Source organism: Prenolepis imparis, unplaced genomic scaffold (assembly GCF_030444845.1).
Source record: "Prenolepis imparis isolate NDT839.2.m4 unplaced genomic scaffold, iyPreImpa1.0 SCAF_16, whole genome shotgun sequence".
Lineage (NCBI taxonomy): Eukaryota > Metazoa > Arthropoda > Insecta > Hymenoptera > Formicidae > Prenolepis > Prenolepis imparis.
The window spans coordinates 43539-68293 of record NW_028141174.1 but is presented as its reverse complement, the minus strand read 5'-3'; the positions used below and the strand labels follow the sequence as shown (position 1 = coordinate 68293).

The 24755-nt window shown below is 39.1% G+C and overlaps 2 protein-coding genes across 2 annotated transcripts; both read left to right on the top strand.

Annotated features, from left to right (window-relative positions):
• The first annotated feature begins 13412 nt into the window (after positions 1-13412).
• LOC145946433 (uncharacterized) lies at positions 13413-14078 on the top strand. Its single transcript, XM_083056048.1, has one exon. The coding sequence runs from the start codon at positions 13413-13415 to the stop codon at positions 14076-14078; it is 666 nt and encodes a 221-aa protein (XP_082912174.1).
• Positions 14079-15131: 1053 nt separating this feature from the next.
• LOC145946432 (uncharacterized) lies at positions 15132-16796 on the top strand. The gene has a single exon (XM_083056047.1). It carries the CDS (start codon positions 15132-15134, stop codon positions 16794-16796), a length of 1665 nt encoding a protein of 554 aa, XP_082912173.1.
• The last annotated feature ends 7959 nt before the right edge of the window (positions 16797-24755 follow it).

The window sequence follows — 24755 nt, the reverse complement described above, 5'->3', positions numbered from 1 at the left end:
ACCAACATAGATTGATTTGTTAAATTTTACTTCTAGTTTACGTAATTCTACGGCAATTAAATTTTCCGAAAAGATGCTTCTACTGTGAAAATTTGGTTTAGCAATCATCGCCTCTGCTCCGTATCGTCCGTCCCAATGTGTGATGAGTTTTACATCTACATGATTACGCACATTTTCCATAGTTTTGCCAAATACTGCATTGTTCATTAATTTGTACAAATTTTTCTCAAAATCATTTTTCGCTTGTGTTCTAAATTTTGTATTTAGTTCAATGTAATCGTGGAGCCATGCGGATTGAGTAAATTGTAATACGCGATGTATCTTTACGATATGAAGACCGTGACGCGTGCACTGCTGCAGGTTGCGGTAGTGTATGACGTAACGCTTCTTATCATATAGCGTTGCGAGAAGCATATCTTCCCGCTTGCCGGGCGGTTTGTCACGTGTCGGGCAAAACGGTAGGTCAGTGTGCGTGTCGTGAAGATGTTGTGGATACTCTAAATCTACTTCGAGGATATAGCCTGTAGGTGAATCGAGCGCTATTGACGAGATGTCAAAGTTAGATACATCGTCGACCCATCGAAAATCGGCATATGGCAATGGTTGGCACATTGCCCATCCGTACAAATTATTTACATCTAAATACATTAAATATGATGATGGTTTCGATGGATCATATGACTGCATGTACTTGTTATTAGCATGCGCATATCTTCCTGAACATTGACTTAGACCGCCGCGTATACCCCGTTCAATAAACATGACCATATCGATATCGGTAAGCAGTTCGAAATTTACGCGTGTATGTTTTAGCATCGCGTCCCATGTATACCCGGGAAGAGTATAATAATACGCAGGGTCGAGTCCATAACTCGCGATGCAAGTGTCGCGAAAGTTTTCAAATATATCTGCCAACAACAAGACATCAGTTTTTAAGTACAGATTGCTGTATTCACCCAAGATTTGAATGGAGAACTGCTGCCACACGTTGACGGCGTGTGCGTAGTCGCTCTCGGATACAGTGTCACCGGTTAAAGAACTGTAAAACGATTCGCGTGGTGGTAAACGCGTGTCCTGCAGCTTGTCCACGCAGTCAATGTACTCGTACGGAAAGACACCTTTTCGCGTTAATAATTCAAAATTGTTAGCGGATAATGCGGAAAAATTGGAACGTAAAATTTTTAATTTATCCTTATCGAGGAAGGATGCCAATTTGTCAAGACTAGCGCTGAGAAATTTGTATGAATCGATGAATCGTAATTTCACGAAAGTTTTCCAATCTTTGTCGTCGTCGGTACTATTGACAGTCTTCACAAATGAAATGTATTTTTCTTTTGTTATTGGAAGCACATCTACGCGTCCTTTATACGCGGTAGCTATTTCTTTTATGATAAAATGTGCGTCATAGCCGAATAGATTATGGAAAACTACAGGAATGACATAAGATTCTTTGTAATTTATATTACAGTTTGAGTGCGCGGGACCCCTGTATCGCCCGGTCAGATGACAATGATCGCGTACGCGTGTATCGTCTTGTACAAACGGTTTTTCGCAAATGTGACATTGCGTGGCGCTATGAAATTTTTCCCGTTCATCTTGCGTTAATTTTGTCATGTGGACATTATCAGACAAAATACCCTTTACGCGATGCGTTAAATTTTTAAGTTCTTCGGCGAACCATGAAACGCAATCGACACTACGGCGAGAATTATACGCGGATAACGAGTTGTCGTACGAACAATGTATATAATAAGTGATGCTGAATACCTCGTGATGTTGGGAGTATGACGCATGTTCCGGCGTCTTCTTCAGCACACACTCCAAGTCGGCGTACACCACGAAGGGAAGTCGCTCCTTTCTGTTGTAGTTGTCAAAGTCGAGCCACTTGTCTTTATCACTTGGTAATCGGATAGCGCAGTCGTTCATTTCTCGACAGTCCGCAATGTGAGCCTCCAATTTTTCGCTCAAATTAAAGAAGTGCAAGCATCTGTAAAATGAAAATTACAATTTTATTTACAATTTTATTTACAATTATTATATAGTTTGCAATAAATATACGTACCGATCGCAGATATATTTTTGACCATTGTGTTTGCTCACTTGCGAGCTTACGTGGCGAGACAGATTTTTGATATACGCGAAATGCCCAATGTTATCATCCTCCTCCACATACAGCATATTTACATGTTTTTCTCTCTTCCGGTCGGTGAGCTGTATCGGAAGAATAGATAATTCCTTCTTTCTCTCAATGCTGTAGACGTTGATTGAGATGTTATTTGCCAGTTCAAACTTTTTAATTTGGTTTAACGTCATCGGAAACTCAATGTCCTGAAGATTTAACTCTGTCGTGTAATGGGGATATGAAAATTCTCGTTCCACATGTCTTTCTGCGGGGTACAGAGCGGCCACCACTGACCATGCGAAACATGCATTGTCCGTTGATCGCACGTTCACCACTGCTCTCTTCGTCACAATTTCTCGCGGCAAGTTTAAATAACACCCAGCACGCATAGGATTGCACTTGTTGATGTTGACCGTAAGATCAAGGATTCGTGACAATGCCCATCCGCTATCATGTTCCTGGAACTCTTCAAGAGACGCCAAAGTGGATTCGATGACGTGCCGCTCATACCACTCGCGTAAATCAGATGTGCGAAAGAGTTCATAATTTCGCGTGTTAATGCTTTTGTTGGCGCGCTTATCACCTGTCACAAACTCACCGTTGAACACGATATTTACTTTTGCACAGTTGTGTATTTTTATAACATCTTGCACTCGAGTACTACACTACTAGCGTCTTCCAAAAATTGTCGCGGTTCGATATAGTCTGCGTTAATCACCGCACCTGTCAGTATCCGATTTTCGAACGCGGTATCGATCTCTCGCCAAACGAGTCTTCCCGTGTTATTATCGCCACTGTAATTACCACCACTGTAATTACCACCACTGGGTATAAACTGTCTCTGCAATCGAGTCTTTGCACCCTCGAGTCGCGCGATTCTAGCAACCAAAGATTGTCTATATCCAATCGAGAGTCGCGGACGTTTATTACGGCTGTTTTCTTCGAGCAATTTGATAAATTCCTCACAGCGCAGCGCCCATGCAAAATATTCACCCAAGGTGGTGACTTGATGGGACCGCTCCAACAGGTCGCGTTCAGTCTGCTCAATGTTTTCCATTTTTTTTCTCACTACTATGCCACAAACACTTCTGACACAAGAAAAGTAGCCACTAAACTTTTTTCACCGCTGCATCTATGCGCTTTCAAATCGTACTATGGTTTGACGCGCTCTCATCCTCCTTATATATTTCACCTAATTCTATCTCCTTTTCTAACATTTGGCGTATCTCAAAAGATAGTTTCCCGAGATATCGGTTTTATGGATAGAGGAGTAAGGACACAAGCTGCCGAACGTTGGCCCCGATACGTTGCATTCTTCCTTAAAAAAATATTAAGAAAAATGTTTCGCTCTCGTTTATGGGAGATTTTCCGCGAGGGTACAAAGCTGCTGAACGTCAACGCAAATAGGTAGAGGCCTATTAAATCACGTTTCAACATGTTCGTCGCAGCGTTGGCCCTAAAATCTTCATTCCTTTCCATAATATCCTAATGATTTTATGGACATTTAATGGACATTTTGTCCATAAAATGGAAAAAAAACATTGTTTTATGAATTCTAGAACGCTCTGTTGACAAGTTCGAGCAGCCGGACATCGGCGCTTCCGTAATAAAATTATACTAACGAGGGTACAAAATTGTCAATCATCGGCGCTTGTTCTATACTTTTTTGGGAAAATGTCTAAGAACCCTCATAAAAAAGTCGTAAAGATACCATCTACAAATATTGCACTCAGAAAACTCCCCCTCCTTTGTCGAAACATCCCCTCCACGCGCGTGACGTCAGCCCCCGCACCATCGAGATACCCCCACCCCGCGTGACGTCATACCCCTCGCCTCGGAGAACCCCCCGCGCCCCGCACCCCCCTCAGAGGACCTGGGTTAGAACTCTCATAGTATATCTACTTTCGCGAGGGCTTTGCCCGAGATTTCGTGATTTAGCGTTTGCGAGCGACCGGCATTAAGCGGCGAGAGCCTCCGAGACCGTCAGTCCGTGAGTTCGAGTACGCGGCATTATCGTCTCTCCGGGATTCGGTCGGGTATTGCGTATCGTGTACATTCGCGTGGTTGTAATTGCATGTCATTGCGTCTCGTTGTCAAGCGAGTGTCGTCGTCGTGACCGGTTGTGGCCGGCGTGAGAATCTTGTCGCGGAACTTATATTCGATCGGATGGATGAGCGGTCGGGAATAGAGCTCGCGTGAAGTTTATATATCGTAGCGAAGACGCGTCTTATTCTCGACCACCGGCGCGAGAGCGCGAACGCGAGAGATTGCGAGAGCGAGAGAGATAGCGAGTGAGATTCCGGCCACGTACCGTCGGGAATCTATCCGATCGCGCCACGAAAGATTATCCGGCAATAACAGTGATCATTCTTCGGTTTTCTTTTTTTGTATTGCGTACTTTCGTTATTATTCTTATTGTGATTAGTAAGATTAGTTCCGTTATTGTCTTATATCTTTTTTTGATAACTCAACTTTATTATTACTATTCGTAATCGAAAGAATACTTTCGCTATTTCATATTCACTTGTTACTGTCCTATTTTTTTGTCTTTATTTCTGTACAATAAAGTTTCATTGTTATTATTGTTAATTATCTCGAGTCGTCATTTTTCTTCGTGACTCGTCTCGTCTCGTCCCGTCAAATTGTAGGCACGGCGTACGATTTCTTTCGCGATTTTGATATCTTGCGACGTAATGGTTTCGCGGCAATACCACCCTGCCCCTCTACCGTTAGGTGAGCTAATCGGCCCGTAGCGGGATTTCGGCCAAGGGTTTTGCGTTGGATTTTTAGTGTCTCGCGGATTGACGCGTGTAAGACCGCGTCTGGCGCCCAATTCTTTAGTGTCTCGCAAATATTCAGGTTGGCGTTCCGCTGCGGCACGCGCGGAGCGACCAAGACCCTAGCTTCCGCGGCGTGTAAACCTTAATTTTTACTTTTTGTCGACGGCCCCGCTCCGTTTTTTCGACTTTGCGCCGAGTTGGAAGAAAAAGTCGTCGCAATATATACAATTATATGCATATATGTATGTATATAATATATAATATATATATACAGGGTGTCCCATTTTAATCTCCCCAAACAAACATCTCGAAAAATATGGAAGATACGAAAAAATGTTTCAGACAAAAGTTGTAGGACTTGAAGGGGGACAGATGATGAAAATATGGACTTGACTTTGAGTGACCTATTGAAGGTCAGATCAAGGTCATCGATGTTTTTTTAAATTGAACTCCCTATTTTTTATTGCATATTCTTGTAGCTTTTGCCGAGACGTTTTCAAAACACTACCTATTGATGTCTCTTACACAAGCCGTTCCCAAGATACGAAGCTTCAAAGTTGATATATCATCGGCATTTGCATTATCCAATGTACACCGCGGGGAGGTTATTCAGTCAAATTGTGTGTGTGTGTATGTGTGTGTGTGTGTGTGTGTGCTTCTTTAGTAAAACTTTTATCTCTCTTTCTCTACCATTTTCTTATTCTTTCCCTTACATTAAAATAACCAGAAGAAAAATGATTAGAGAAAAGTTTTACTAAAAAAGCACACACACACACACATACACACACAAAGTCTGCCCTTTTTAGGGCCACTTGATGTACAAATTTGACTGAACAACCTCCCCGCGGTGTACATTGGATAATGCGAATGCCGATGATATGTCAACTTTGAAGCTTCGTATCTTGGGAACGGCTTATGTAACAGACATCAATAGGTAGTGTTTTGAAAACGTCTCGACAAGGGCTACAAGAATATGCAATAAAAATAGGAGGTTCCATTTAAAAAAACATCGATGACCTTGACCTGACCTTCAATAGATCACTCAAAGTCAAGTCCATATTTTCATCATCTGTCCCCCTTCAAGTCCTACAACTTTTGTCTGAAACATTCTTCCGTATCTTCCATATTTTTCGAGATGTTTGCCTGAGGAGATTAAAATGGGACACCCTGTATATTAATATATATATATGTGTGTGTGTGTGTGTGTGTGTGTGTGTGTGTGTGTGTGTGTGTATGTGTATATACGTATACACACAATATTCTTACATGCTTATCCTTTATAAGTATGACGTCTTTCAGATAAAATGCATCATTAATAAAACGAGGGATCAGCTATGTCGGCACATTTTCATAATAGAGAAACAACATTCCATAATGTTTCTTTTGTGATTAAAACTATTAGCGGTTTTGATGAAGATGCTTTAAGAAAAAGAATGTATTACATTAGCATCAGATTTTACAATGAAAGAAAAACAAAACCTCACTAAATTAAATTTTGATAATGCTTGGAAAGAAATTTTACAACGTCGAGACATCAATAATAATGCTAAATATCCTAATTAAAAAAATGTTATAAATACTATTAGATCGCTTCCAAATTCTAATGTCGATCCGGAGAAAATGTTTTCTCTTTTAAATAATGTAAAAACGAAAAAACGCAATGCATTTTCGTCGGTTTCTGTTAATGCTATTTGCGTATTTAAATCTGCATTAAAGACGACGGGAGAAACAGCTATAAACATGCAAATTAATGAAAAGCATTTGTTTCTTATGTCGACCAACAAATTATATACTACTAATGTAAAACAAAAATAAAAATATTTTAAAGCTACATGCTGCAGACGCAAATGTTGCCGACATAGCTGATCCCTTGTGTTATTGTTGCGTTGAGCAACAATATGTACGTCGTATATTATATGATACAAAATAGAAAATAAAAAAATGAAATCTTAACAATATTTATACTATATAACAATATTTAACAATATTTATAAATTAAAATATTATTTTATTACAATTATTACTTTAAAGATCAGAAATCTTTTTTAATAAAAAGGCGTATATATTGGCCAAGAGTGGATTTTTAAATCTAAAATATAATTATTAATTATAATTATTAATTATAATTATTATTAATTAATAATTGTTTTTAATTAAAATTTTAAATTATAAGTGAATTATTTATATTATATATATTTAAAATATATTTTTTCTTTTATTAATATTTTATAATATTAAATATATTTCTTATATTTTATATTTTCTTTTTTTCACATAATGCATCGCATCCGACTAGCCATCGCCAATATTCCAAATTCGCTCGAAATTCTTAACTTTAATAAAGAGCAAAATATATATATCTGTCCTCTTGTATGTTCGAAGCCGCCACCCGCTGAGCGTTTAATTATACATGCGAGTGTCCTCATTTTTTCAGTGCGCTTTGCGCTTCCTGACTACCCCCCCCCCCTCTACTGACTGCAAAGTGGTTGTCGCGTCTGCAAATATGCAGCATTGCTCCAGGGGGATCCCAACTCAAAAATTTTTAATTGAACTACCCATATTGTAGTATATCGTTTAAAAGGGCATAAACAAAGAAAATTTTTGGCGCAAACTGGAGGTTGATACGTTGACCCGTTCAGAAGTTATTTAGAATCAAATTTCGAAAAAGGCCAATTAAAAAAAATCATAACTACCATTTGGAAAATCCTAAAAAAACGTTTGAGGTATGAAAGTGTTCATCTTTTTAAGTCTTTTCCATAAAAAATTCAGATTTGACCTTGATGTTATTTTCAGTTCAAAAAAGAAATTCAAGCAACTTATTAAATTCACGTCTTGCTTGAATTTCTTTTTGAACTGAAAATAACATCAAGGTCAAATCTGAATTTTTTATGGAAAAGACTTAAAAAGATGAACACTTTCATACCTCAAACGTTTTTTGAGGATTTTCCAAATGGTAGTTATGATTTTTTTTAATTGGCCTTTTTCGAAATTTGATTCTAAATAACTTCTGAACGGGTCAACGTATCAACCTCCAGTTTGCGCCAAAAATTTTCTTTTTTTATGCCCTTATAAACGATATACTACAATATGAGTGGTTCCACTTAAAATTTTTAAGTTGGGATCCTCCTGGGGCACTCTCTTGGGGGGACAATCATCGAAACCCCCTTAAAAGAGTAGTCTCTCGAAATAATGAAACATGTATTTCGTCGTTTTTCATAATTTTGAGCCGTTTCCAAAATAAAAGGGGTGGACGTGTGGTCTGATACACCTTGTATATAAGACAATCATTGCATCACACTTTGAGTACTGTGCGACAATGTTAATTGATATGGGAGAAACATAGCTGAGTAAATTGCAAATAGCGCAAAATCGGGCCATGAGAGTCATATTGTAATATGATAGGCGTACCAAAGTGGAACATATGCTGCAAGTGCTGTAGTTTATGTTTGTAAAACAGAGGCTATATTATAATGTATGCATATTTATTTTTAAAATTTTAAGATAAATGTTACTCGAGCAATAAGAAATAGGTTACAAATAGTATAAAATATGAGTGAAAGACAAACATGACTAAGGACAGACTAAGAACATTGTAATACAATTTCGTAGGACTACAAGTACGCAGAAGAGTATGTTTTATGAAAAAGTGAAAATGTATAATGCCTTACCAGTAAAGATAAGGTAATGCGAAAGAAGTGAGTTGTTTAAGAAAATGTTAAAAAAGTATGTTATTATTAATGTAAACTAGACTTGTATACAAATAGCTGAGAAAGCTAATATAGATCAATCAATCAAAATATACTCTCACAACATACACACACACGCACACACACATACACACACACATGCGCGCGCACGTGCGGAACTGTATCTTTCATTCAAGCCTCATAATTCGAAAAATGCTTAAAAATGAAAAAAACTTTTTTATAGTGTTTTGAAAAGTTCTTAAAATAAGCTACAAAAATATGCAATCACAAATAAGGATTCATTTAAAAAATTCAAAGTAAATTTTACGTGGCCTTAACAATGCTATTTATAGTCACAATAACATTACTTAATGCGTCATTTAAAACTTTACAACTTTTATTTGAAACATTTTTCTATAAAATATTTAATTTACTTACTATTTTTTTTTATATAAAATATGTCAGATTAAAATATAAAATATCTCATAATTTAATTTTAATAATTTAATTTCATAGTTTAATTTATGGCTATTTTACCTTTATGTTTTTTATGCAGAATGTTACAAAAAATTTATTATATACATAATACACTTAGAGTAGTTCCATTAAAAAAAGTCGAGTTGACCTTAAAATGACCTTAAATTACGTCATTCAAAGTCAAACTGATAAGGCTAATAAATATATGTTTTTAAATCCTATAACTTTTGTATGAAACATTTTTCTCGAAAAATGTAGTTTTCATAAAATTAAGGAGTTTCTACACTTTTTGCACACACACACGCGCGCGCGCGCACACACACACACACACACGCACGCGCGTATATACATACATATGTGTATAAATATTGAGTAAAAAATAAAAAATTTAATATCTGTATAAAATCAATAATAATTTTGTGATATCATAAATATTGCAAAAAATAATAATTCTTTTTAATTATTTATTGCAATTAATATTTCAGTATAATAGTTATGTGTATAAATCACATCTAACCTGAGGACATTCTTAATTTCCTCTCGCCATTCTTGCATGCCATATATACTAGTAATCTCCGGCTGACAAAGATCATATTTGTTCATTGCGGCAGAGAGTTTTGTTAAACTCTGTCTTCCTGATCCGCCAGTACCGATCAGTAGCATATTTCCGCATGGAATTGTCAAAACACGGCAAATTCTGGTGAGATGCTTAAGCGCATAACGAAAGAGTACGATGTCAATCTTATCGCGATGTGTATCATTGTATTCCACCAGAAACGAAGAAACTACTTGTTGGTATTCTTCTATTGAAGAAATCTCTTCATATCGCCGATCTTCTGGTATAACTTCAACGTCCATGAAGCTGAATATTAGATTATCCAAACTCGACTCCGTGATTTCGTCTTGGAATTTGGGTAGATAATCAAACATAATGTCGAAACGTTCTTTCAATATAGTCTCCACTGTATTCTTGATCGTATAAAATAACCAGTTTTGGTCGGACTGGTCAATCAAACGATCGCCAAAAACACGAAGCACTTCATGCACCCATAGTTTACTAAAGACTGTTCTGCTGCTATCTGCAGACTCTTTTTTCAATAATGTGCAACCAGTTATCACTCGTACAAAGTCGCGCACATTAAAGAGATAGTGAGGCTTGAGTGGTGTCGGTCGCAAATGTTGGATTACGTTGTCAAAAACGTGCAAGGTGGCATTTATTAAGTCATTGACAATCGGTAATACACCAGCGGTAAAACCATTTCGTTTTAATCCAATAAATGTGAGGTTTGTAAAAATTCTAAATAAACTATCACTTGAAAATTTGCATACATTAAACAGGTTGAAATGACGCAAAAACCGCTGATAGATCTCCTGTCTGCTGCCGCCAGGCAGCGCCATCGCGCATATGAACATAGTATCCAAAATGGTGATCATTTCTGGTTTCTTCAGATCAAACCAAATGCCATAATCCAAAAACTGACGTAATAGCTCGATTGGCGGTTGAGCACCATAAACTTCTTTTGCTGGCATGTTTATTTCATCAATAAAAACAACGCAGCGCTTGCCAATCGGCGGTGTAAATTGATTTCCTCGTTTCTTATGCAGTTTTAGTAGCACCAATTCTTGTGTTTGTGCTGCTGTGATTCTTGGTGCAAAAGTGATAAGATTGGGCAGATACTCATCTTCGTTAAGCTTATTAGTTAATAAATCTTTCAAATAAAGACTTTTGCCAGTGCCGGTATCACCATAAAGTAGAAAACATCGTTGATTCTTGATATGCATAGACATCATATTTTGATATTTGATTGTATCAATCGTTGGAATAATAGTGCGTGCAATACTTTCTGTGTCCAGAATAGGATCAGCCTTTGCAGCGTCAAAATAGCGTTTCCAGGATCCTTTGCCGCGAAAACTATATAATAAAAGAAAAATTAATATTATTGATTCTAGTCTTGACGGGAAATAGAGTTTCAATACCATTTAAGCATAGAAACCAAATCTTAACACTGGCATTTATGCGTGACCAATGCAGCGTTAAAAGTTCAATTCTACAATATTTTACATTCCTAATTTAAATTTACAATACAGGTTTAAATGTATGTATAATAATAATATTAACACTAAGAATATATTCCCGATTCAACGACTTTCGGATCTATATTTTTCTCGCCTATAATTCTGTAGGGGGGTTAGAGGGGATCTTTGGAATTAAAAATCTCGAATTGAGATTGTTCCTTAATAAAGTCTTGGCGGTGTACCAAGCAAAATGTGTGCCCCGTGCACAATTAGTTAATTCCAATGAAAAATTAATTTCCATTGGAATCGACGCACCGACATCCGCGTACGGCTCGAATAGCCTATCTATTCCCGATTTATAATATTAACAGATGTAACAATATTAACTCACGTCTATTTGATCACGTAACAATTGAAAATTACTCGGTCAGATATAATACTGTTGAATACATTGAGACTGGACATTGACTCGATTAAACACAAAATTATTGGATACTAATTTGGATACGGACATTATACAATTGAATAAGACTTCTATATCCGACTCAGGCTCAATTTTGATGAAATTTAACAAACACGTAGCACTTACTAAATGTAATCGAATGCTACAAGTGCAAATATGCGGAAACTTCTAGTTTTTAAGACATTCAAATGTTAATCTGACTAAATAAACTATTTTTAATATTTCTATATAAAAAAACTTAAAGTTAAAAATATTTTTTTAAAAGATTTTATTTCACTAATGTGTTACTAGATTGTAAACACTGTAAACATCAATATATGAGAATATCATTATGAAGAAAAAAAACAAGAAATCGAAAAAGTAAGAAAATGAGTTTTTTCTATATAAATGTTGATATAAAAACGCCGATCTCAATAATCGCTGATTTCAATAATCTTGACATGTGTATGTTGTCGAAGACATGGCTTTGAGTAACTTATAAAAAGTTTTGATTGTCGCTCGTTTATTATAAAGTAGCAATTAAAGATAGTAACTTATAGTTGTATAGAATATAAAACTACATATATTTCCATATGAATTACTAACTTTATATTAAGAAATGGAAAGAAAAGGATACAGCTGCAATATAAACTAATAAGGGACATACGGCAACTCGATAATTAAAAAAAATCTGAAACTGCGTAATTATAGAGTAGTAGGTCCTAATAACGAAACGATTTTGTTGGTGCTAAAAAACAGTTTTAGAGGTGAAAACAATCCCTTAAAGAAAATCGGTTTTTACATTGCAAAGCGAATATCATCGAAACCAAAAGAAATATGAAAAAATTGTTTAAACAAAAGTTTTATGGTTTTAAATGTACTTTATAATGGCGTATCTGGATTTTGAAAAAATGGTAAAATTTTTCAAAATACCCTTACCTCTTATTATTTCTTTTTAATATTTTGAAAAAAATTTTCATATTACAGCTTATATTGCGTCAAATTCGACTATGTATGATAAAGTTATGTTATGAAAACTAATTATTGAAAAATAAAATAAAGACGCACGCGCTACCTATACTAGTTTTATTTGCTCGTTGTCCTTGTAAGTAGGATTATAAATTTGGTTATAAGTATTAAATTATTGTCTGTGTAGTTATTGCAAAGTAAGCGGAGGAATAAAGGTGGGTGGAGGAGAGGCTCTCCCAATCCAAAAATATTTTGACCTATACAACTAACTACTTAAATATAAAAAGGCTGATGCTTGAAGATTGCATTTAATACGTGTTCTTGTATTATTTAATTGCTAATAATTTTGTAATAAACACAAAGAGCGACCATTAGAATCTTTTGGAAATTACTCAGATTAATGTCTTTGACAACTGTTCCGAAAAATCACATTAACCTATCGCACTTTAAGCCTCTTCGTTCGACTCTCGCATTATTGTCGTTAAGCAAGAAGTCGTCCTGTTCGCGCGTCAAAATAAAGCCTAAATACACACGGTGACTCCGCGTTTTTATCACCGTACCTTCGAGGAATTATCTCACCGTTTCTTCATCAGTCTTCTGCGAACTCTCGGAGCAATAAGCGGAAAGCGGGCATTGATTCTGAATAAATGTGCAGTAGTTCAAGAAATTAACTCAAGAATCTTTTTCAAACTAACCGATTCTCTCCATCGATCTCTTAACATTTGGTCCTTCGAGCTGGATTTCTCTTTTTTTCTCTATACGGAAAGTGATTCTCGTGCAAAATCTCTCGAACAGTGCGCCGCAGTGACTCTCAAATAACGATATTAATGATTGCGGAAGAACTCGAACAGTGACTCGCTCGCTCAGTGTGTAATTTCTCACGTTTTCTTCGTGCAGTGTCATTTTGGCAAACTATCAACATGGCTACTGTCGACGCCACAATTCGAGTGCAACGCAAAACGCATCACCGCATCAGCAAAATCGTCGAAAATCTTACGAAACTCGGTAAGGCTAAAATTACGTTTGTTTTCGTCACTACGCGCCTCGAGTCACTGGAAAATCATTGGAAAGCATTCCAATTATCACACGCCGCGTTAATCGTTGCTCAAAACGAGGAATTAAAATTAAACGATTATTTCACTAAGGATCTTTATGGCAAATGTGAAGCTGTCTATTTCGGAAACAAAGATGAACTTTTGGCTCTCCGTAAAGCTCTAGACGATTCGGACGCGAATGCCACGCTCGATTCTCAACGTATTTCCACTACTCGCGCGCTGCCAAAAATCGCGCTTCCTAAATTCTCCGGTGACTACAACTCGTGGCCATCCTTTCGCGATTTATTCGATTCAATGATCGTTTCCAATGATGACATTCCACCAGTCAAAAAGATGCACTACCTAAAAGGTCATGTCTCTGGAGAAGCAGCTCGGCGTATTTCAAATTTAACCGTTACAGCCGACAACTTTTTGCGTGCGTGGGACACCTTAGTCGCTCGATATGATAACAAACGCGTCCTTGTGGGCACGTATTTAGATCAGCTGTTTGGTATACAACCAATACATCAGTTGACGATCTCAAGGACTTAATAGCGACCGTTAAGAAACCTCTTAGCGGATTATTGTCACTCGGTGCTCCTGTTGAATCGTGAAATTATTTCTCCGTATATTTCGTCACAAAACGACTAGATTCTGACTCTCGCGAAGCGTGGGAGTTGCTCCAAGAAAATACGACGGAACCCGCTACTTTCTCTGACCTCGAAGAATTTCTGGATGGACGCACGCGAGCTCTTGAAATAGTGGTTCCGCTCCGCTCTGATAAACAATCACCGCAATTCTCTATTATATCTCGATGCTCCGAATTTAGCGCAAAACCGGTGATTGAACGCCGAGAATTCGTTAACTCGAAATGACTTTGTTGTAATTGTCTCGGTTCACATAAATTAAATGAGTGTCGTACAAGCAAACGATGCCGCGTTTGCAATGGACATCATCACACGCTCATTCACCTCGCCTCCTCAACTTTCGCGTCCGCGGCACCCTCATCGGGCGGTGCAACATCCGCCGCCTCTCAGCCGGCGGCATCAACGGTGCAAGCGACGAATTCTGTACATGCTGCTACAAATCACTGCTCAATTCGTTCGCTGACGTTACTCGCCACCGCTCTTCTATACATCATGTTGGATTCAGGACAACGCATTTTCGCTTGCGCATTGCTCGACCAAGGATCGGAGCTGTCGTTTGTACGCGAATCATTAGCGCAATTCCTTCGACTTCCTCGATGTCACTCCAACATTCCGATTCTCGGCATTGGTTCTCGCTCAGCTGGATCAACTCGGGAAGCTCTGTCTCTGCGCTTAAGCTCATCCGTCAATCGAGTTCGAGGTTCTCGCGCATATCCTGCTTGCGCTCACAGAATGTATCCCGTCCACGCCTCTCATCACGGATTCCTAGAACCACATACAAGGTCTTTCGCTCGATGATCCAACGTTTTCTACTCCAAACAAAGTTGATCTCGTTCTCGGCGCCGAAGTTATCGGACATCTCTTGCGTCCTGCTATCATTCGGGACGCCGTCGATCAACCAATTGCTCAGGACACAGCTCTAGAATGGATTCTCTTTGATTCCACGGGTCCAAACGAAATGAGGATTGCGCCCGTCAATCACGCCTTCGCCGGAGTTCCAGATCATGAGCTCAATGATTTCCTGTGCAAATTCTGGGCTCAAGAAGAGGTTCCTTCGGCTAAGAACGCTCGACTCAGCGCCGAGGAGAAATGCAAACATTTTCTCGCTACGCATACTCGCAGCCCATCAGGCCGGTACGTAGTCCGATTACCGTTTCGCTTAACGCCGCCGAACATCGGGTCGTCCTTCCTCTCTGCGCATCGCATGGTGCTTCGACTACAGCGACGTCTCGCATCCGATCACACTTTTTCTCGTCTTCATTCGGACTTCTTACTTGAATATGAGGACCTCGACCATATGTCACGTGTATCATCCGCACGGTCAACTTCCACACAGGATTACTTCCTGCCGCATCACGGCGTCTTTCGCGAGAGCAGCTCCACAACGAAATTACGTGTCGTCTTCAATGGTTCGTGCCGCACTTCAAATGGCTCGCTTAATGACTGCCTACTTATCGGTCCCAAATTACAACGAGACATTTTTGAAGTTCTGCTCCGCTGGCGATCTTACCGGTACGTCTTTTGCGCCGACATTGCCAAAATGTATCGCCAGATTACCGTGCATCCGGACGACCGGCGTTATCAAAAAATTCTCTGGAGCGTATCGGGACCGCCAGCAGAATATCAGCTTAATACGGTGACGTATGGCCTAGCTTGTGCTCCGTATCTCGCGATTCGAGTGCTTCGCCAACTCGCACACGACGAGAACCTGCGTTTTCCCCTCGCCTCTGACGTCATCCTGCACGAAATGTACGTCGACGACGTGCTCTCAGGAGCAGACACCATTTCTCTTGCTCAAGCCAAGGCCGCGCAGGTCGATCAACTCCTCATGACGGGCGGCTTCTCGTTACACAAATGGACAACCAATGAACCCGCAATTATTGCCGACATCAACGCTCATCGTCACGCGAAAGCAACGACCAGAGATTTTTACTCTGAATCGTTCACTCGCGCCCTCGGGCTATCGTGGAATCCGTCATCCGACATCTTCTTGATACGTCCACGGTTTTCCTCTTCACTCACTACGACCATCACGAAACGCAGTGTCATCTCACGATCACGAGTTGCTCAAATCTTCGATCCACTCGAATGGATCACACCGATCACCATCGTGCCCAAGATGTTCCTGCAAGATCTCTGGAAATTCAAGCTTGACTGGGACGATCCATTATCAGAAACTGACGCTCAACGATGGCGGGAATTCGAGGAAGCACTCGAGTCAACCTCTGTTCCGATTTCGAGGTGGCTCGGAACTTCGTTGGCTTCAATCACAGTGGAGCTGCATGGATTTTCGGACTCGTCTCAAACCGCGCTCGATACCGTCATTTACGCACGTGTTCTCGACGAATCTCATCACGCGCAGGTCTCGTTAATCGCCGCAAAAAGCAAAGTAGCACCGCTTAAAAGAGTGACTATTCCGCGACTCGAATTGTCCGCCGCCGTTCTGCTCGTTCGCCTCGCCTCCCTTATTCGAACCGCACTCACTTTGAAGAACGCGCCGATACACTTATGGATCGATTCAACAGTTGCGCTTACATGGATCAAAGGACACTTCTCTCGATGGAAGGACTTCGTCGCTAATCGCGTCGCGCTTATTCACGAACTCATTCCGTCAGCTTGCTAGCATCACGTCGCGGGCATTTAGAATTCCGCCGACTGCGCATCCCGCGGCCTACCGCCAAAGGATCTTCAAAACCATAAGCTTTGGTGGACCGGACCTCACTGGCTTTCTCAACCGTCGATGAATTGGCTTTCAACGACAATGCTACTCAACTCTGACGATGACTTGGAAGAGCGATCGTCCCGAGTAACTCTCGCGACTCAACGACCAGCATCGTGGGACCTCGTTCATCGCTATTCAACACTATTACGATTAACTCGAATTACGGCATGGCTTACTCGCGCTACTTCGTGTTTCAGAAAGCTTCGAATTCCCATCTACTCTCGATCTTTAACACCGTCAGAAATTCGCAACGCTGAAATATTTTGGGTCAAACAAACTCAAACCGAATACTTCTCGGAAGAAATTGCGATCATCACTAACAATAGAAGTCTCGCGAAATCTCACCCTCTTTTACGTCTCGTGCCGTTCGTGGACGAATGCGGTATCTTACGCGTCGGTGGATAGCTTCGGAATTCTCATCTCGAACCTGACGCGAAGCATCCAATTTTGGTTCCGCGAGAATCCGCGTTCACTCGCCTCATCCTCAACGAGACACACACAAAAACGCTCCACGGCGGCGTTCAGCTTATGCTGTCAGTGTTAAGACAGCGCTTTTGGATTCTGAGGGGTCGATCTCCGGTCAAATCTTTCGTGCGACGTTGTATTTGCTGTACACCATTCCGCGCCACCGCCGGTAAAGAGCTCATGGAAGAACTCAACCCCGAGTCATTCCATCAAGGCCATTTTCGAACTCAGGGGTGGATTACGCTGGCCCGTTCTTGCTCCAAACCTGGCGCGGACGGAGAGGCCGTACGTACAAGGGATTCCTCATTCTGTTCGTTTGCTTCTCCACCTCCGCCATGCATCTCGAACTCGCCACCAATTACTCCGCTGAAGGTTTTATCGCTGCTTATCGAAGATTTGCAGGTCGACGCGGCATCTGTTCATCACTCAATAGTGACTGCGGCACTAATTTTGTCGGTGCCGACGCTGAGCTACGCCGGATGTTCAATGCCGCCTCGCAGGAACTATCCGACATCACCAACGAGCTCGCATCTTCCGGAACCGAGTGGCGGTTCAATCTTTCTGTCGCGCCTTACTTTGACGGAAAAATGAGAGGCCGCTGTCAAATCGGTGAAGTTTTACCTTCGACGGTTAATAAGCGATTCGCTTCTGACCTACGAGGAGTTTACCATCCTCCTTATTCAAATCGAAGCCATCCTCAACTCCCGTCCGCTCTGTCCTTTATCAGACGATCTGGCAGATCTCGAAGCCTTCACTCCTGCACATTTTTAAACAGGTAGCGCTCTTTCCACGGTCCCGGAACCTTCGCTCAAAGAAGAAAACACGACGCGACTCTCCTGCTGGCAACTTCTACAACAAATCATTCAGCAGTTCTGGTATAGATAGTGTCGAAAGTATTTACAGAGACTCCAAGACATTTTTAAATGGAAACATCCGATGAAACAAATTACCGTCGGATCGCTCGTCTTGTTAATCGATGAGAGATATCCACCCTCCAAATGGCTTCTAGGACGCGTCACCGAAACACACGCCGGTCATGACGGACTCATCCGAGTCGTAACCGTCCGTACCGCAAATTCTATGTTCAAGCGACCGATTGTAAAATTATGCCCGTTTCCGATCGCAACTTAACATCTCATAAATAGTCTTTCAACTCTTGCCTAATTACAAATGTTTCTGTTTATATTAAAAAAAAAAAAAAAAAATTCAATGTATTTATGTATACTCGCGTCACTAAAAATTTTTGTTTGTTTTGTTTTTCTTTTGCCTTTTGTACTTAAACAACTTTGATGCCTTGATTATTTTTGAATCTCCGCTTGCGATACACACTCGTTTAAATGACTCTATGATTCGCGCTATCTCAATGTATCAAAAATAAGAATAATTATACCCATTCTTACCCTCAATGCTAACCCTCGCCATAATTAAATTTATGCGACTCAAAATCTCTGCATTTTGTTCTAGTTAAATTAAAGTCAGCATTGATCCCTCAATACCGAGGCGGGCGGAATGTTCCGAAAAATCACATTAACCTATCGCACTTTAAGCCTCTTCATTCGACTCTCGCATTGTTGTCGTCCTGTTCGCGCGTCAAAATAAAGCCAAATATAGACACACGGTAACTCCGCGTTTTTATCACCGTACCTTCGAGGAATTATCTCACCGTTTCCTCGTCAGTCTTCTGCGAACTCTTGGAGCAATAAGCGGAAAGCGGGCATTGATTCTGAATAAATGTGCAATAGTTCAAAAAATTAACTCAAGAATTTTTTTTTCAAACTAACCCCGATTTTCTCCATCGATCTCTTAACAACAACATATGTCAAAGTCGTTGAAATCGGTGAAGTCAGTAAATCTAATATTTACAGCTTTCTTTATTTTTTGTTTTTTTTCTTGATAATGTTTTTTACACGTTGATGTTTACAGTCTTATAATATATTAATAAAATAAAATATTTCAGCGAAATACACTCAACCAAAAAAAAACGTACACTTAGAAAGTAGTAAAAAATTGTAAAATTTCAAGAATTTATAACTCAGCTAATAATTATGATATCGAGATGTTTAAAACACAAAAATAAAGCTTAAAGTCTGTAGTTTGAAAAAATTTTTTTGCCGATTACGTGAAATGATCAGTTTTGCAATGACAAATGACAAAGTAAGAACCTGCAAAACTGATAAATAGAAGGTCCACTTTTTGAATTGCACGGCGTAAATCAGTTGACGTAACTTAATGGAGTAAAAATTCAAACTTTTCTCTTTAAAATGCGCTTTGGCGGAATTCAAAACGATAATTTTTCGCTGAGTTATCTAAATTTGAAAAAAATCTGTTTTTTAACGACAAATTATGATTTAAAATGTGTATCTGCTATCTTTATCAATTCAAACCGTTGCAATTCTGTTCAAGAATGTTGCATTGAATGCGGGATGTTCGGAAACGATGCAACTCGTGCCGGGCATCTCGCGCAAATCCTCATGGATACCCTCCGATCTCCGAAGAAGTAGTACCGAACTCGTATCGGCGAAAACCTCGCGAATATCCTATTCGGACTTTGTTTGCGCGAGATGCCCGGCACGATTTGTATCGCTTTCGAACATCTCGCATTCAATACAACATTTTTGAATAGAATTGCAACGCTTCGAATTGATAAAGATGGCAGGTACACAATTTAAATCATAATTTGTCGGTAGAAAACCGATTTTCTTCAAATTGAAATAACTCAGCGAAAAATTATCGTATCGAGTTCCGCCAAAGCGCATTTTAAATTTGAATTTTTACGTGCTTTTTATCCCATTGAACTACATCAACTGATTTACGCCGTGCAATTCAGAAAAGTAGACCTTCAATTTTGCAGGTTCTCACTCTGTCATTTGTCATTGCAAAACTGATCATTTCATGTAATCGGCACTAGAATTTTCTCAAACTACAGACTTCAAGCTTCATTTTCGTTTTTTAAACACCTCGATATCATAATTATTAGCTGAGTTGTAAATTCTTGAATTACAATTTTTTACTACTTTTTAAGTGTACCGCTTTTTTTGGCCTAGTATATTTAAAAATTTTAATTTTTAAATATTTTTATAGAAATATTAAAAATTGCAGAATATTTTATAGAAATATTAAAAATTTATTTAGCTAGATAATTAAAATTTGGATATCTTGAAAATTAAACGTTTCCGCACTTCACACACATTTTATGTGCCGTATTTATATATACGTTACTGAATATCACGCCATACTCTCCTCACTTTACCGCTTGTGCGCAGAAAGCTGCACGTTTTCTGTTTGGATACAGTGTAGAATTACGCAATGATATTAAATTACTTATTCAATCCCAATACTATGCGATGTTATAAAAAGTAATGACAGAAGCAAATGAAGAAATAATTAACAAATCAAGGGAAAACTTATTTCAGCGGCTTAAAAACAATTACGCACATTTACTGCAAACACGCGATAATAAAATATTTCTGCAATATCAAAAATATAGAAAGAACTGACATCACAGTTATGATTATTGTATGAGTTATATGTGAATCGATTTTCGTTGCCGAAGCCAGATAGACAATCCTACATAAATAAATATTGCAAATACTGCAAAAAATCAAGATATACACGCGCAGAATGCTGGTTATTGTCAAATTAACAACCAAATAAGGAACAAGCGAATTAAGCCAAACAAAATATTTACGAGAAAATAAGAAAGATAATCAACACAAGGCTACAGCCTCGCGAAAAAAGAATTATAACTCTACGCAAGTAATGACGAAAAGATAAGGAAGAAATATATGACGACCTGTGCAATGAATATCAAATTTCACACTTAAAGAATGTACCGCAGATATACAGGGTGATTCAAAACAACCTGATGTTCTTGAAATGTCATTCTTGAATTAATTCTGAGACGATTTTTCCTTTTGCAAAATTTTATTTGAAGCTTAGTTTTTGAATTATAATTGAAAAAAGTTAGCGAATTATGAGTCCGATACAACGGGCAGGCAGAGATGGCGCAACGCGTCGCGAGACTAATATGGCTCCACAATATGGTTCCTTAGACAATCAATATTATTGACACAACATTTGATATTGATTTTTTGAAATTTATTGAATTATTACTACAGTTTCTAAACAATATTTTACAATATTATTCATCGTCTAGGAGGGCTATAACGTAACGCTTGAGAATAAAATATTCAAACGTGAGTTTTACATTAAGTGGCAAATAAACTGAAAATAGATGAATGAAAAACGAAGTAGTAATCGTAATTTGATTAAATATTCTTATCTTTGAGAAACTGCTTTCTTCAGACCTTATGAACATTACGAGTACAATAGAATATCCTTTGGATTAAAAACTGTACCTGCCACATTTCAGCGGTTGATAAACTTAATATTAATTGGCATACAAAAAATAAAATATCTGATATAGTTAAACGATATTGTAATCAACCCACGCTTTCTTCAATCCCAAGAGATCTTGCAAAGACAAAGATGACTACCAAGACATCTGAATTAATATAAATCAGGCAGAAAAATGCATATCTCTAGAATAGATGTATCAATTGTCATCTTAGTATCAATATTTATAAAAAAAGCAACTACATATTTTTCTAATAAAATAATTTTTTTAAATTACTTTAATTAAAAGTTAATAATTAATTATTCCCAAAGTATGATCGAAAAAATAGTAAATAATACATACAGTAACGTTGAAAGTGTAATTATGTTTTATAATATATAAAGTAGAATCTCTTTAAATTTAGTCTCGTTAATTTTGGTACCTCTCTACACTTATTTAAACTGTAACGAGACCCCCGATGCCCGCCCGAACACCGGCGGAAGGCTGCGCCCGGCGAACACCGGCCGGGCGATGCAGCAGGCGCAATGCGCCACATTTTATTATTATACTCGGCGCGTAAACAATCGGGCCGTTATACCGACCGTTTGTTTAAATCCCGTCCTGCACACCGCACCGACAACCAACGATTCCCGAAGAGAGTTCCCGAAGACGCGCGGAAAATCCCGAACGCGACAACCGGGCCGCTTAAAAAGAGCGATCTCAGACGGGAAGAGATCACTCCGGTTCCCGCTCCGCTCTCAAACACATCTCCAGCTCCGATACCGATTCCGATACGCTCAAAGACGGCTAAGCCAGGGGGTCGGGCGTACTCTGCCTCCGGTGGGAGTTCCCACCTATGCCGCTCGGAAAGCATTCCGGCCTAATTAATTTGACCACGAGTAAACGACCCCAGGGGTCGGGGATGCCCGGTCTCTATCGAGAGTTCTCGATTCGCGGAAACGCTCGTATCCCTCCATACTCCGGCGCTGGACATCACCTCAAGGTAGGGAGTTCCCTGCTTTGGACGGGAGTTCCCGTCACCAGTAGCCATCCCGAGGCACCATAAAATCCCGTGGGACAACGCGAGGAAATCCGCGGACACGCACGAAGGACCGAAGCGCGCGAAAGAATGCGTATAATTCGATATATCGAACGCTCTCTCGGGCACGAAGAGAGAGCGTGAAGAAAAACCCGCATTCCGAAGCCACGCACTCGGCCCCGCCGCGCCCCGCTTCCCGTGTCGTCGACGCTCGCGCGACATCAACACGCGACCGAGACAGTGCAAAGGCCCGGCCCTTTAAATTGTCTCTAAACACGAGCCTGGGGCAATAACCTCGCGGCCGAAACATATGATCACGAATCTCTTTAATTGTATTTCTATTATATCGCGGATTATTTTGATATATGTGTCCGAAACGTTTAACGCATGGTTTCTTTAATTGTATTTCTATTATATCGCGGATTATTTTGATATATTTGTCCGAAACGTTTAATGCATTGTTTCTTTAATTGTATTACTATTATATCACGGATTATTTTGATGTATTTAGCCGAAGCGTTTAACGCATTGTTCTTTAATTGTATTTCTATTATATCGCGGATTATTTTGATGTATCTACCCGAAACGTTTAACGCATTGTTTTGTTAACTGTATTTCTATTATATCGCGGATTATTTTGATGTATCTATCCGAAGCGTTTCACGCATTGTTTCTTTAATTGTATTACTATTATCTCGCGGATTATTTTGATGTATTTAGCCGAAGCGTTTACCGCATTGTTTCTTTAATTGGATTGATATTATTTCGCGCATTATCCGAAACGATTTAGGCATTGTTCCTTTAACAGTACTGATATTATATCGCGAATAATTTCGTGGTATTTATCCGAAGCAATGAATGCGCTCTTTTCGTTAGTTTAGTATCTCGCGAATTATTATATGTACCCAAAGCGTACGAAACATTATTTTCTTTTGTTTTACTGAATAAACTGTTTATTTATTTAAATATTAAACCACCGTCTTGTGTTTTCGCCTCAACCGTTTTCCCCGAACCTTGTGATGCCGACTGAGCGAAGTCCGGCCGTATCGGGAAAAACGACCCGTTACAAAACAAACAATTATGTCGCGGCTCCTTCCATATCATACAGTTCTATTAAATGATGGCGCACACATCTGTACATAGTGTAACAATTTCGTGCGCGCATCTCGCGATTGGCCACCTTCGCGCTGTAATAAAGGTATCCTTTAATTTTTCTTTTCCAAAAATTTTCCAATTCATTTACTCTGACAAGTAAACCTACGGAAGTGTCACTCACCGATTTTAATGAAACTTTGCACATTTGTAGAACTATGAAAAATATTCGATACGTATTTTTTTTTATCGGCCAAGGTTCGCTCTGAAGGGTTGAAACGACAAGGGTTGGATTTTATGCACCAGGTGGAATAAGTTGAATATTTCAAGACATTAAATAAGTATAGGGGTTTTTTTGGGGTCGCCGAAATTAAATCTGATGTTAAAATTATGGAAATCAAAATGGCCGACCCAATATGGCCTCCAGGTACATAAAAAAAGTGTTCAGTTCGGCCTTGTAGGGTATGTTGTACCAAACATTGACAACCAAAACACGAATATAAAACACGCCGCCAGAGGCAAGGGGACTTGCTTTAATAAAGCACCCCGAAAAGTGAAAGTCCAGTGGACTAACTTTAATAAAGCACCCTAAAAGGTTAGAGGCAAGGGGATTCAACATTTAGTTGCTGACACTCTTCAGTGTGGGAGGCGCATTTCACGGCAATTATTTCCTAATTCGTGTTTTGGTTAGTTTTTTTTTATTCTCCAATAATACCACAATTATTGTCTTTGCGTATATGTCGGATCGCTGACACTCACCAGTAATTTTAATACTAATTCACTAGTTTATCATCCAAATGATTTGCGTTTTCTAATTTCTAATTTTTTTTTCTGCAACATGACCATGAATCCGAAAATTTTAAAGCTTTTAATAACAGCCTTTGATCAACCTCAATATGATTTAGAATCTGTTATAAGTGAAGATGAA

Coding starts and splice junctions, on each gene's coding strand:
- LOC145946433 (XM_083056048.1), top strand. CDS start 13,413: ATGGCTACTGTCGACGCCACAATTCGAGTGCAACGCAAAACGCATCAC.
- LOC145946432 (XM_083056047.1), top strand. CDS start 15,132: ATGAGGATTGCGCCCGTCAATCACGCCTTCGCCGGAGTTCCAGATCAT.